The 14,083-nt window shown below is 43.6% G+C and overlaps 1 protein-coding gene, 1 long non-coding RNA gene and 1 pseudogene across 5 annotated transcripts; 2 read left to right on the forward strand and 1 right to left on the reverse strand.

The window, feature by feature from the left end:
* Positions 1–238: 238 nt before the first annotated feature.
* Positions 239–2,425, forward strand: LOC112882834. 2 transcript variants are annotated; one of them, XR_003226718.1, is made up of 4 exons: positions 239–1,208; positions 1,306–1,470; positions 1,571–1,783; positions 1,984–2,425. It is a non-coding gene; the product is annotated as an uncharacterized LOC112882834 (long non-coding RNA). The 2 variants fall into 2 exon arrangements; XR_003226717.1 differs by lacking the exon at positions 1,984–2,425 and having other exon boundaries at positions 250–1,208; positions 1,571–1,841.
* A 552-nt stretch (positions 2,426–2,977) lies between these two features.
* LOC112880828 lies at positions 2,978–6,728 on the reverse strand (annotated as a pseudogene).
* Positions 6,729–8,285: 1,557 nt separating this feature from the next.
* On the forward strand, positions 8,286–12,850 carry LOC112881542 (shugoshin-1-like). 3 transcript variants are annotated; one of them, XR_003226488.1, is made up of 18 exons: positions 8,287–8,519; positions 8,603–8,763; positions 8,894–8,931; positions 9,039–9,147; positions 9,813–9,836; positions 9,936–10,004; positions 10,081–10,128; positions 10,218–10,305; positions 10,498–10,555; positions 10,665–10,775; positions 10,860–11,013; positions 11,100–11,165; positions 11,254–11,298; positions 11,413–11,512; positions 11,733–11,793; positions 12,055–12,165; positions 12,254–12,605; positions 12,656–12,850. XR_003226488.1 is itself a non-coding variant. In XM_025946284.1 (17 exons), the coding sequence occupies exons 1-17, from the start codon at positions 8,501–8,503 to the stop codon at positions 12,531–12,533; spliced, it is 1,521 nt and encodes a 506-aa protein (XP_025802069.1). In that variant the 5' UTR covers positions 8,286–8,500; the 3' UTR covers positions 12,534–12,850. The 3 variants fall into 3 exon arrangements, 2 of the variants coding, with proteins under 2 accessions (XP_025802069.1, XP_025802068.1); XM_025946284.1 differs by having other exon boundaries at positions 8,286–8,519; positions 9,936–9,983; positions 12,254–12,850; XM_025946283.1 differs by having other exon boundaries at positions 12,254–12,850.
* Positions 12,851–14,083: the final 1,233 nt, after the last annotated feature.

The following is a 14,083-nucleotide window of genomic DNA, read 5'->3' on the forward strand; positions in this document are numbered from 1 at the left end:
CAGGATGCCTTTTCATAACGGATGCATTTCAAATACAAATTTGCAGCTGTCCTCAACTTCCTTTTCAACTCTGAAATTGAGAATTTTTTATGCTAAGCAGGGAATCGGTTATTCATTTTATTTTATCCACCGATTTTACAGTACATCCACTTATAGTTCGGTTAAAAACTTATACCGAGTTACATGAGACATTACGTGCCTGCAGCAAATTTTTTACTGTGTGCCCGAGATAGATACAACGGTCTTTTTCTATATACTTAAAATTAAAAAGAAGAAATTAGCTAGAATCAAATGACTATTACAGATTGCTCACAAAAAAAATTGACCATTACAGATAGAAGAACAACAACAGGATAATGTTCATACCCCTCCTTTTTCTTTGTAAAAAGAAATTCGTTAAATTGAGTTACCATTGCGTTCCCACCGCTTCGCTGTCTCTGCCGGCGTTGTGCAGTACATGCAAGCGGGGCGGGTTGCGGCTGCCCGCCCCACGTCCGCAGCAGCTGCGGATGCGGGCTCATGCAGCAGTCCACAAATCGCGGCGATTGTTTTGCGGGTTTTGCGGCAGCCCGTATGCCGCCGCGACTTGGCCGCTGCGTTTCCGAGCTTTATGCTGCGCGTCGAGCCGTCGAACCTGCTGGCTTGCTGCCTGAAGAAGATGGCTGCCTCAGGCAACCATCACAATCAGAGCTCACCTCACCAGGCATCTTCCGTAGCACGCGCTCGGACGCCTCAATAGGCACGGTCGGCGCCGGGTCGTCGCGGGGGCGGACGGGCGAGCCGGCGGCCAGACGGGAGTAGCGCGCGGTGGCAGGCGAGATCGGTAGTGACGTCCATGGCAGCAGCGGTGTCGCTGTCGCTGGAGTCGAGAGGTAAAAGAACAGCAAGAAGATGGGGATTGATCTTGGAACCAAGAATATCCACGGGAAATCAAGAGCACCAGGAATGCAGAGATTGAAGCCAAGAGAGAGGGGAAATCAAGAATGCGATTTACAGGCGGGGAGCGAGGGATCTGGCACGGGCAATGAATTTGGTGTGGGATTTGGGGCGGAATTTGCCGCGAGCGCTGGATTTGAAGGAGGGGAGCGAGCGAGAGGGGGAGCACCCGGAGATTTTGACGCGCCCAGTAGTGGATCCGCCGGCTACCGGTGGCGGCGGCGATGGAGCCAAGATTTCTGAGGTACCCGGAGATTTATCTGATTTCTGAGGTAACGCAACCGTGTTTGTCGCCGAATTACCAAATGTCTCTTCTGTTTGCTTAATTAGTACCTGGAGCTCGACCATAATAATGCAGTAATAACCCAGATTCGATCTCGAGGCTTGATATGTGAACAAAAGCCAAGATGCATGCCACCATTGCACATTCCAGGAGGGGGTCAGACCTGTATGCATCTCTCACGATGGGCGCAGTAGAAGGTGGAGCAGCTATTCGCAACACACACACACATGGATGGCGAATGCCTGTTTGCGGTACTCTATTTTACACTTCTGAAATGTATGGTTCTTTGCTTTGACATTAAAGGGTAAATTCATAATCACCTTGACATTGCTGCGCTGCCTGCATATGCAGCTGAGAGCTGACAAGTGAAGTGATAATCACTGACCGTGATGCCTGTTGGTGCAATCAAGGGGTATATTCGTGATGCTGCTGCTTTGATGGAAGGAAGGGATACAGCAAAGCATGTGTCATGCTAGCATGATTTGTGCATGCGACACAACTTTAGGTCATGTTTGGTCTGAAGGAGCAGAAGAAGCTAATATCACACGTTGTTGGAAAGATTTGGTAAGTGGTGGAGCAAGAAACTAATTTCGTTGCTCAAATAAATTTGTTCCATCATGCATCTTCTGTGTTCTGTCTATAATACCTGTGAACCAACTTTTGCTGGTTTCATTTACTAAGAGGATATCTATTTGTTGAATTAGAGTCACATGCTGAATAAGAATGGATCGCTAATGCTTAGGAATGAAATATTCTGAACTTAGGAATGAAATACTCTGACGACCTCAAGATGGATTAGCAGTATTGGGTATTAATGCCCAAAAAAAATCATGTGGCTACCAATAAAATGGGCAGATGTTTATATGAAGGCGCTGCACTTCTGAAGCGCCCCCGTTTGCACAAGCACTAAATGTGATACAAATACCGGTCCCAGGAAGGCTGCTACATATATTTATTATATCAGATGATTCAGTCTCGATACAAATCCCTCGGTAAAGGCCGAGTGATCCAAAGCCAAAAGAGAAATAAGCAGAAGAAACTGAGAGTGCTAGCTACGGATAATAAGGTCCGCGTGCAACAATCTGGACTAATCGGCAGCGGAAACATCCTTAATAGCCAAACGCAACGTGCAAGTTGGGTGCAGACGCGACCAACTACTCGAAATCTTCACCGATGATGAAGTTTGGATCTTTCTCTGTAATAGCAAGCAAGGGCGAGTATAAACGTACTCAGCAAATCCAACCCCGCTCTAGGGAGCGGGATATAAGAATACATGTATAAGGATAATTCAAGGAATAGGCCGAGGTTTAAGCCAGTTTTTATATACATGTAAGGTTTATCTAGTAATTTGATTTTGTAAAACAAGTTGTTGTCATAGCGACAATAATTATGAAAGAGAAGGATGATCCTACGCAAAGGATCCAAATTTTAATCGCTACCGAACACTCTGTCCATAGTAGCACATGGCACACTTGCCAGAATTTCTAAAATCAACGCACGCTTTACTCGCACCAAATGAGTTTATCCAATTCCTAAAACTAGTCAAAGTGACCAAGCCATAACTCGTCCAAGACCGTGGACACGGCTATTCGAATAGATTTTAACTCTACAGAAGTGTACACTTTACCCACAAGTAGGTACCGCAACATGATCACCTTACGGATCCATCAAAATCATTACCCACCATAGCATCGTCATGATTAGTCAGCCACAAAGGCACGAGCCAAGATGGATTAGGAATGAAATACTCTGACGATCTCAAGATGGATTAGCAGCATTATGTATTAATGCAAAAACAATCCTGTGGCTACCAGTAAATGGGCAGATGTTTATAGGAAGGCGCTGCACTTCTGACTTCCGTACTGAAACAGCCAGATCAACGTATGTTTATGTTATTATTTATTTATTTATTACCTTGGGAACACCAAAGTCCGAAACTCCTGTCACTAATTAACATTGTTCCTATGATATGGCAATACAGCACAGGTTCATAAAGTCTAGAACATGTCCACAAAAGAAGCAAATATATTATGGACTCTAACAGTATACTCATGAGAAACATGATAGTCACTATAAGACAACAGTTACTAATACGATCTGCCATCAATTAGTTGCTGAGTACTGATGTATTTATCTCTGATAGCATGCATCTCTGCAGCGGCATCGCTCATTGACAACCTCTCTGTGGGCAATTGCTTTGAGCACAGGATACCAAGTTGAATGACAGAAGACAAACATTCGTTGATTCTTGTTATATGCCTTGTATCATTTCTAGTGTTTGCTCCCTCACGCATCCATATGTTGGCATCTGCTATCTCCGTAACCTTGTCTTGGAAAGCCACCTCAGCATAATGATGCAGGCTTATCCCATCTTTAAACATATCATTTGTCGGGCTCTTTCCTGTGAACAGCTCGATCAAAGTGATACCGAGACTAAGGGTCCGTTCGTTTCACCCCTCTAAAGTCTGCCTGAAACATCTAAACTTTAGAGGCCCGGCACCGAATAGCCCTCTAATCCGGCCTCTAATAAGACCGCGATTCTTTAAAGGGAGCGAGCACTCTAAAGATTTTAGAGCCCTCTAATAGGAAACGAACACACCCTAAAGACATCACCATAAGTTGATACTGCAAGACCTTCTCCATATTCTGCAATGTATTGCAATCATTTGGAGCACACATAGGCATGTAAAGAAGTCAGAAGATATCTCATGTGCATAGGGCAAATTAGAAGTTATTATGTACAGAACATGGGGACGAGCAAAAGTTACCTGGAGCAATGTACCCGATGGAACCTCTTATTCCTATGGAACTGTTGGAATTCAAATGTTGTTTGCTTGTTGCTTCATCTAGAACTCTAGCGATGCCAAAATCCTCAACACGAGCTCTCATGTCCTGATTGAGAAGAATGTTACTTGGCTTTGGATCGCAATGGATGACTGGTGGCTGGCAACCGTTGTGAAGATAGTCCAAAGCATCCACGATGTCTACTGCGATATCTAACCTCTGTGACAAGCTGAGTGCTCCTTGCCCATTTTGGCTATCAAAATTTGAGTGGATCCATCTGTCTAAGCTGCCGTTAGTCATGAACTCAAGGACTAGTGCTCTGAAGTCTTGACCCTGGTGGTCGAAGCTTGAACAGCATGTAATGATCTTTACAAGGCAGCGGTGCCTCACTCTTCTCAGTGCCTCACATTCAGCCTGGAAGCTTTTATATGATCCTGATACCTGGAGATTGAACACCTTAACAGCTACGGCACTGGCTTGATTTTCTAGAGTGCCTTTATATACTTTACCATATCTTCCTTTTCCAAGCACATTTGCTTCTGAAAATCCATCTGTTCCTTTCGATATGTCATTGTACGAACTATTGGAAGCTCGGGCTCTGTGAATTGTGGTGGTATTTCTTTTTTCGATGTTGTCTTTAACTTTCTGTAAAGTAATCCAGCCCAAACAACAAAAAATGAGAGGAGTGGAGCTCCTGCTGCTGTTGGGATTGCTATTCTAAGAGACTTCGACATGCCTTTCTTAATCTTTCTTACACTAGAGCTTGGGCATTCTTGCAAATGGAGCTGTGGTAGTCCGCCGCATAACGCACTGTTCCCAACAATTGATAGTCCTGTTAGATTTGTGAAAACCCCTTCTTTTGGTACTTCGCCATGCAAATTGTTGAAGGATAGATCAAGGCGGAGCAGAGAGGTTAGATTGCCTAATGATTCTGGAATCGTTCCTGATAAATTATTGTGGGCAAGGTACAACTCCTGCGAGTTACTAATGCTGGCTAGGTTGCCAGGGATGCTTCCGTTCAGTTTGTTGTTCGTCAAATTGAGGAAAGTGAGGCCTGCCATTTTGTTGAACGTAGCAGGAATGCTTCCTTGGAATGAATTGCCATCCAAAGCTAGTATTTCCAGGACTCGACGGTTGCTGATGGTATCAGGTATGTCACCTGACAATTTGTTTCCTGACAGGATGAGCTCTTTGAGATTTACCAAATCACCAACTCCTGAAGGAAGCGGTCCCTCCAGCAAGTTGTAAGACAAATCAAAATCTATTGAGATTGATGACAGGTGCCCAACTTCATTGGGGATAAAACCTTTAAGCTTGTTACTGAATAGATCCAAGGCTGAAAGCTTGCTCAAATTTCCAATGCTCGGTGGAATTGAACCCTGCAGGTTGTTGGCATGTACAGAAAGTATAGATAGACTAGTCCGATGGAGGTTGGTATTACTCCTGAGATATTGTTCAAAGACAGATATAACTCATTCAATTGTGTAAGCTTTCCTATGCTTTCAGGAATGGCCCCGCTGAGTAAGTTGTCTGAAAGGTCAAGCAGCTGAAGACTTGCCAAATTTCCGACATCCAATGGGATGGCACTGGATATTTTGTTGCTTGGATTGTGTAGCAATTGGAGATTGGTGGACAAGTTAGCCAATGAACTTGGCAGTTTTCCCTTGAACCTATTCCATCCAAGTCCCAGCTTCTGTAATCTGCTACAATTCGTCAAAGAAGCAATAAATTCCCATTCTTCTTCATTGTTCGCCTTTAACATATTGTTGTCCATCTGAAACCCCTTAAGGTTTTGCAATCTGCCCAATTCAGAAGGAACATCCCCGGAGAAACTATTGTATGTAGCATCAATAGCCTGGAGTGTGGAGAGATTAGTTAATGACAGTGGAAGAGCTCCACTAAACAGGTTTCTTCCGATCCCAATATCTTGGATGCTCGGAAGGCTTTTCCCCAGGTCAGATGGTAGACGGCCGTGCAGCTTGTTGCATGCCACAGAGAACAGGTACATGGATGACAGGTTGTACAGTGAAGGAGGAACCAAACCTGAGAGGTTGTTAAGTGAAAGCTGAACGAAGGTGACATGCGGATTGTTCCCGATGCCGGCAGGGATCGATTCCTGGAGGTAGTTGACCGCCAGGGACAGGATGGCCAGCCGGGAAAGGTTCCCAAGAGACGGCGGGATGGTGCCGGTGATGCTGTCGTTGGCGAGCTCAAGAACGGCAAGCGACGGCATGCTCCCAATCTCAGCCGGGATGCTTCCCTGCACCCCTTGTTGCTGTAGATGCACAGCACGCGGAGGCTGCAGCTGATGTTGCTCGGGATGACGCCGGTGAGCATGTTCACGCCGAGGTCGAGCTGCTGGAGGCGCCTGAGTGATCTCCCCCTGCAAGCCGTTGAAGCTGAGGTTGAGCGACCGCAGGAAGGTGAGGTTGCCGATGGCGGGGGAGATGGTGCCGGCCAGGCCCCGTGCGCTGAGGTCCAGGGCGACGACTCTCCACTGATGTCTCCGGCTGCACGTGACGCCCTCCCAGCTGCAGTGGCTGGTGCTCTGGTTCCAGGAGGCCAGCACGCCGGAGTGAGTGCCGGAGATCTTGGCCTTGAAAGCCAGAAGGGCTCTCTCGTCGCCTTGGCCTGACGAATACAAGGTCGTCGCAGCTGCACTGGTTGTCGCCGTGGCGAAGATCAGCAGGAGCAGACGCATGGCCTGTGATGGATTTCGGTCCATTGCGGGCAGCGTCGCAGAGCTTGGTTTCTAATTTGGCTAATCTGAACTCGCTCATGTCGTCGTTGAGTTACATACTGAATACTGAAATAATGCGCAGATGGCCAAATGCATCGTCTCATTTCAGGTTCCCTGGTTTCATCTTGAAAAGTTTTTCTGGTCAAGAGAATTTGGTTCTTTCACCGTAGTAGATAATTCTGTGTGCTATCGTTGATTTGCATTTAGCAAGACTAGACGAGAACGTGCTTTATGCTCCTTTTACGTTTACTCACCGATCCGATGTGATAGCACTGTGTCCTACCAGAAAGTTTGCATTTCTAACTTTATTTTAGTACTAATTTGAAAACGGATCTGTGACTTATTTTTCATAGTGCATAAAGTTTCTGTTTTTTTCATTACTGTTTTGACGAAAAGTTGTACATTAAAGACGTTATTAATGTTCAAGTGGACTATATTGATGAATTGAATGGATATATAAATTTATTTACGTTGTGGTTGGTTAGATTGAATTGAATTTAGAGGTTGACGTACATAAGTGTGATGCTGTTTTTCATTACTGATTCACACGTATACAGTGGTAGATGCAGAGCTTTGGTATAGGAGAGCTCTCTTGTTCCTCCCACTTCACACATCCTTCCTCCTTTTCTTCTTATTTTTCCCCCCTCTATTCTTGTCATGCTTTGCCTCCAATGGAGACGCATACACGAGTATAAAGAAACTATTTAAAAATGAAATGGACGATAAAAAATACAAGTATAGTTTTACTAAAAAATATTTTTATCACTGTCTTTGTTTACTGAAATAAACAAAAATAGGAAAAGCATCCTTAAGGGAGAACCACTAGAAAATAAAGAAATTTAAAAAAAATAATCAAAGAAAAACAAACAAAAAAAGAAATTGTCACTTGTATCGAGCTAAACAGACCCGCTCAACATCCTTGATGTACCTCCCGGCGTCGCTCACTTACGTCATAGATCTCTACATATTCTAACAATTGTCACTTGTATCTCGGCCTTTACAAGCTTCTCCGCTTGGAAGTTCCATTTTATGGTTGTCAGGAGCTTCTTCCCTCCACGGATTTACGTTATATCCTATCTGTATTTAGCAAATGTAGAAATACAAAGATACACATAAATAAATGCTTGTATTTACTAATATGTTTCCTCACCATTAGGATTGCAATCGAGGGTGTAACAAAAGGTGAAATCTGCAGATAAAATAAAAAGAAACTAAATTGATACTGATCCTTCCGTTTCAAAGTTTAGGTTGTTTTAGTTTTTCTAAATATACATTATATTTAGTTACATGATAAATACTATAAATCTAAAAGTATTAAAATAATGTATATATTTTGAAACGGAGGATGCATATTTTCTATTTCCGGTGGAGGGAGTACATTTTCTGTTTCCTATCCGTTATTATGGTTTTTGAATTCCGTTCCGCTGGGCCCACCCCGCGGCGGGCCTGACACACCGGGCCCGCCTCTCTCCCGCATCCCAATCTGCCCCCTCCCCTTCCGATTTCGCATCCCGCGCGCTGAAATCGAATTCATTCCCCTCCCCCGACCGCGCCGCCGCCACCATCGCCATCGCCATCGCCGCCGCGCCGCCGCCCCCACCCCTCGGCACACCGCGACGCCACCTGACACACCCCGCGCCGAGCCGCCAGCTCCCTCCCCGCTCGGCCGCTACGTGGGCCCCGCGCCGGCGGCGCGCACCCGCCCGCCCATCCACCCAACCCTGGAGGCGCGGTAGCCGCCGGTTCCGCCTCCCTCCATGGCCGCCGCCGCCTCCAGTAAGTCCTCTCCCTCCGTTCCATCTTCTCTCCCCCATCCCTGGCTCGCTGTTTCAGCCATCGAGGTTCCGCCCATTAACCAGGAGGTGCGGCTGTCGGTGGCTCGAACCCTAGCGGTGATGGCGGCGGCCCCAGGCTCCGGTCTCCTCCGGGAAAAGGGAACAAGCCCGCCGCGCTCGCCGACATCACCAACACCGGGAAGCCCAACGCCTCCAGATCCATCAGCGGCGCTGACGTCGTCAAGGTGAATTTTCGTCGCTCTAGCTCGAACATGCCAACGGCCGCATCTAGGCTAGCCGTGCCATTTCAGTTCGATTGCGATTCTCTGTGGTAAGCTCTTCCCGGGGCTCAATAATTGCTTGCATGTTTCGCAGGAGAACGTGAGGTTGAGTCATCTGCTCAGGGAGAAGATGTATGTTGCCTGCCTCTCCGTCCGCTCTCCTTGTTTGTGTGAAAAACAGGGGCCAGAGGTTGCTGTTTCTTTCTCAAGTAATGTAGCTTTGCTTGGCTTGTTTGCAGAAAGATCATTGAGCTCAGCAAAGTTGAGATGCACAAGCTCCACCTCGCGCTGCAAGCATCACGGCAGCAGAATCTGCAGCTCGCGCAGGCCAATTCTCAGATGCTTGCGGTTCGTCTACAGCTACTTCCACTCCCTGGCTCACCATGGCTACACTAATATTGATCTTTTAGACTTTTACTCTTGTGATACTTCTCATTTGTCGATGATCCAGTTCGATGGCATGCTTACTCTGCGAATTATGCCTGTGCACCACAAATTCACATCAACACTATTTTCCTAAAAAATGAAAAGTGCTAACATTTTGGGCAGTTCAGGTTCAGCTTTCCCAAATTATGTGTCAAATGTTATCTCAGTTGTGTATTTGTGTTGGATGTGAAAATTTGAGTAATTGCTGTGCAGCCTTTTTCTAATTTGTACTATCTTCGATCCCAAATATGTATCTATTTAGATTTTTCCTAACTCAAATGTTTTTAAATTTGACTATGAATAGACAAAACATCATATCGATAGACAACATAAGGTTTTGTCAATTGCCATTTCTAGATTCATCATGGAAAATACTTTCATCATAATATAACCCTTTCTATTTAAAATATTATACATATATTGTTAGTTCAAGTGTCATTTCAGAGACCATGTAAGTGTCATAATTGACTTATACCTATTATCAGAGGAAGTACTTATGAAAGAAATCAAAGCATCACACACATAGTACTTATTTTGGGTGCACAATAAAGCATTGCCTAATCTATCTGTTTTGCGCTTCATTGCAGGAACTAAATACAGGAAAAGATAGAGTAAGTTACCCAGCTTCCTTTGTGTTTTTTCTTCATTGATTATCAGTACTCAGTATGGTGTTTATTTATTTGGGAATTATTTGAGGATATGACGTGCAGATAAAGGCATTGCAGCATGAGCTTTCATGTACAGCAGCACTGCTTAAGGTAAAGGATTCTGAGATCGAGGTAAGTAAGAGCATGGCTTAAGTTAGCTTATTTTTATTATAGATGCCATGGTTTTAGACTCGTGTACTATTTGCAGCGAAAGAATAAGACTGCTAACCAACGGTGCAAGGAAGTAAATTCACAGGTAGGTAGCAAATTCATAAGTAATTATTCACCTTGTTAATATACAATCACTATAATTCTGAGATTGTTTGGTTTGTATGATGAATTTAGGATGTCTTGAAAGCCATACCTTCCAAAGTTACAGCAGCTGCGGCTCATCGAATTGATGGCTCCAACAGTGCTGTGGTTGAATCTCAATGTAATGCTCTCTCTTATTTCTCTTGTTTTGTTTTGTGGATACTGTACTGTACTCAGCAATCATTTCATCTATTGTACTTCAAGGTCCCAAGCTGCCTTATTCAACACAAACCATTATATATTCTACATCTTCTCTTTTGCCTTGAGTCAGCCAGCGTTATGTTTCTAATTTTCGCTTGATTCAATTTCTTAGCTGCAGTACCATCAAATACTGGCTGCCAAGAGCCACCACAACATGCAACAAAAAGGAGGTATATTTCCTATTTAGTAATGTTCAAGCTGCAACTGCAACTGAATTCTAGATAGCATGATTTTACCAAAGTGAATATTTATTGATTTAGAATTTCTGTGGTTGGGCAGAAATAAACGGAAGTCAGAATCAAGTGAATCCGTAAAGGATACTAACATAGTGCAGGACGACTACAAACCTATTTTGCAGCCTATTATGTCATTGCATCATGAAGATCCGAGGTAGTTCTTTGTTATGTAATGTTTCTTTAACTGCAATATTATCTGATTGAAACTTTTTAATCTGTTGGCTAATTATATGATCAGGAAGCCTCAACGGAGGAGGTCTTCTAGACTGAACCAAGGATCTTGTGAAATCAACGATGAATCTGACAAGACGTTGCTTGATAATACTGCAGTTTCTTCTCCTTCCACGTTAAGTGTTCACAAAAGGCATGGACCAACCATTGGAAAAGATATGGTAAATTCATATACTTTTTGCTTGTCGAGGTTAATTAAAATTGAGTGGTTCTGATCTGGTGCAGTATTTTTGGATATATTTCGCAGGGGAAGTCACTGCAAAATGAGTGCACTGCAGTAGCGTATGAAGTAGTAATGGCTTCAGAATTGGAGGTATACTGATGTTGCAGATTGATTCAGTGTGTAGTTATCGATGTTAATATAATATATTTTTGACCTCTGGCATCTGATTGGATATCAGGAAATTGAGACAGATGAGCAACCGCCAAATGAAGCCAATTTGAAGGTAGGCAGTCGATTTATTCAGTTAATAATGAACCCACTTGCAGATTTATTTATTCACCCATATGAATTTTTAATAAGCTTTATAAGGCTTTTTGTTTCCTGCAATGTTATTCAGGAGATACAAGAAGCATGTTCCAGTGTTGCTGCAGTTGAGCCTCATCAAATTGGCGATAAGGCCCGCAATGCCAAGCAGAACCATTTGTCAGGAAGCCAAGGTAATAGCCCTCGTCTTTCCATTTTTCAAGCAGTTAGTAGTTAGTACCACCTATTCCAAATTATCTAGTTAGTTTCAGATAAAAAATTGCAATATTCTAGAAAGTTTGAATGGAATTTAATCTTGAAACCCAAGGATAGTGTCCTTACTACTGGAAATTGTTGCATCTTATTTCTGAATGTAATTTTTGAAGGAAAAAGTTATTCACAATTTATTTACAGCATCTGTGCAGTCTAATATTATTGAGCCCCACAAGCCACCAGAAGACACCATCATCAAAAGGTAAAAAGTCATCCTTTTTATTATTTTTTAAGATGCAATTGCAGCCAGGGTCGTAAAAACTGGTTTACTGGTTTGTCTATAACTGGCTGGTGTGGGTTCTCACCCCTTAATCCCTTTTTCGGTGGGCTGTAATTGAACATGATCTATTTTGGCCCATTCAGATGAGGCCTAGAAGACTTGAAGGACCCTAATTGTATCTTAGCTGCACTTCACATAATTCACCCAAGCAATATGCTATTGAATCAGAAATTGTGTGTGCAGGGGCTCAAATGAACAGAAGTCAGCATTATGTGAAAGGGACTCAGATATAGAAGACGTAAATTCCAAATGTGGCACAAGTACCAGTGGGGCATTGCACCATGAAAAGAAGACGTTAGTTCTGCCTGCTTACTATTACCTGCATTCCACCCATGCAATTGTGTCGAGCTGGAATATAAATGTTTGCCTAAATGTTTTGCAGGAAATCTCAAAGGAGAAAATCTTCAAGATTGAATCCAGCACCCTCAGAGGACATGAAGAGCACTTTTGAGACTCTGCAGGAAGATGTTATTGTTCCTTTGGCCCCTTCCAGTTCGAATGTCTCCATGGAGCAGAGGGCAGATCTAAAGCAGAATGAGGCTTGTTCCTCTATGAAATCTACTGAAGGGCATGTGCAAGGGAGGAGGTCTATGAGGCGGGCTGCTGAAAAGGTCATCTCTTACAAGGAGATACCCTTGAACGTTAAGATGCGCCGACCTTAAGAAACAAGGAGAACCCTCCCCTTCACTACAAGGAGAACTATCACCTTAACTACAAGAACCGTCCATTTTGCTGTATTTTGTGTAGGCATGTTGTAGGTTGCTGTCTTAGCCAGCCTGAGCAGGTACCTCCCCTTTTTGTGTGCACCAAAAGTAGGGTTTGTATGACTGATTGCACATCTTGCGCAGCCTTGTCAATATTTGTTGACACCATTGTCTTCTGATTGTGTAGTACTGCAGCTGACACTAGTGAGATGTAACAGTCTTTCGAGCTGTTTTCAGAATTATTGTTAACTTGGAGTTATATGATTTATGAACAATGGCTGTCGTGCATGCTAAGCTGACTTAATTGGTAAGCTTTTGCTATCCTGTACCCCTTACAAACTTTATTTGTTCTGCATCACGTTGACATGACATGGCAGCTTAACTACGAGATCCTCCTGCTCTCAAATTATTTGGCCTTGGTGAGAAATGATAATATCTGGTTCTTGTGGGTTTACTTCATAAGTTTAGAGCCTAATCATAGTGCAACATGTTCTTTGTGAAATTTTACTTGACCTGTGCTAATTTGTCAATGTCATGTTCACTGAATTTATGTCCCACCAGGAGCTAATGTATCCTCTTACAGTTTGCAATAACCAATAACCATCCAACAAACTGATATAAACACTATGCGGCATAGATTCTTGATGATGATCGGGTTCCGTACCGTCCATAACCATGTCCTGGAAGACGATGCTCCTCGCGAAGCCGCGCCCCCCTTGCCATGTCTTGATGCGAGCTCGGTTCCGTCCTCGATGGACACGCAGTCGTCTCCGGTCTTGATCGTGCAGCCTGTGTGACCTGAACATGCTTGCTTCCAATTTGAGATTTTTACAGGAGTAGAATGCCGGAGCCGTTGCAGCTTGTTTGCATGGCTGGAAGGAAAAGGAAAACAAAAATAAAAAAAGGGATTGATATCTGTAGCTCATTAGTTAGTTAAAAAGGAACATTTAATTTTGCCAAAAAAACCGGCACTTAGGGGGTGTTTGGATGTGTTAAAATAGGGGTGCTAAAGTTTAGCCCTAAGTATGCTAATGGGGCTAATATGAGCTAATGAGAGCTAACAAAGGGTTTAATAGGCTCTGACGATCAATTTGCCTTTATCTGTGAATTAGATAAGCTACTAGCTTATATTTAGTCCTACTATTTGGTATGTAAATAAGTGCTCTTGAATTCAAACACCACCTTAAAAGTGTTGAGTTAGTTTTGCATGAATTTTGCCACCAAATCTTGCCATTTCCATCCATGATCCCACCACCTGTGATGCTAGGTCCATCGACATCATCGAACATACTCCCTCTGTTCCAAATTAAATGTATCTAGATTTGCCAAAACAACCTACAATTTAGAACGAAGAGACTACTAATCTAGTGCCTGTTTGTCCTCATGCTCCAATGTGACTCTTTTGCACCTTGACTCCATGACCGAACAGCGTCGGCGCTTTTAATTAGCTTTTGAGCAATAATGGTACCTAGTTTACCTGCAATATTAGCAAGAAACGGACAGGAAAC

This window comes from Panicum hallii, chromosome 2 (genome assembly GCF_002211085.1).
Source record: "Panicum hallii strain FIL2 chromosome 2, PHallii_v3.1, whole genome shotgun sequence".
Lineage (NCBI taxonomy): Eukaryota > Viridiplantae > Streptophyta > Magnoliopsida > Poales > Poaceae > Panicum > Panicum hallii.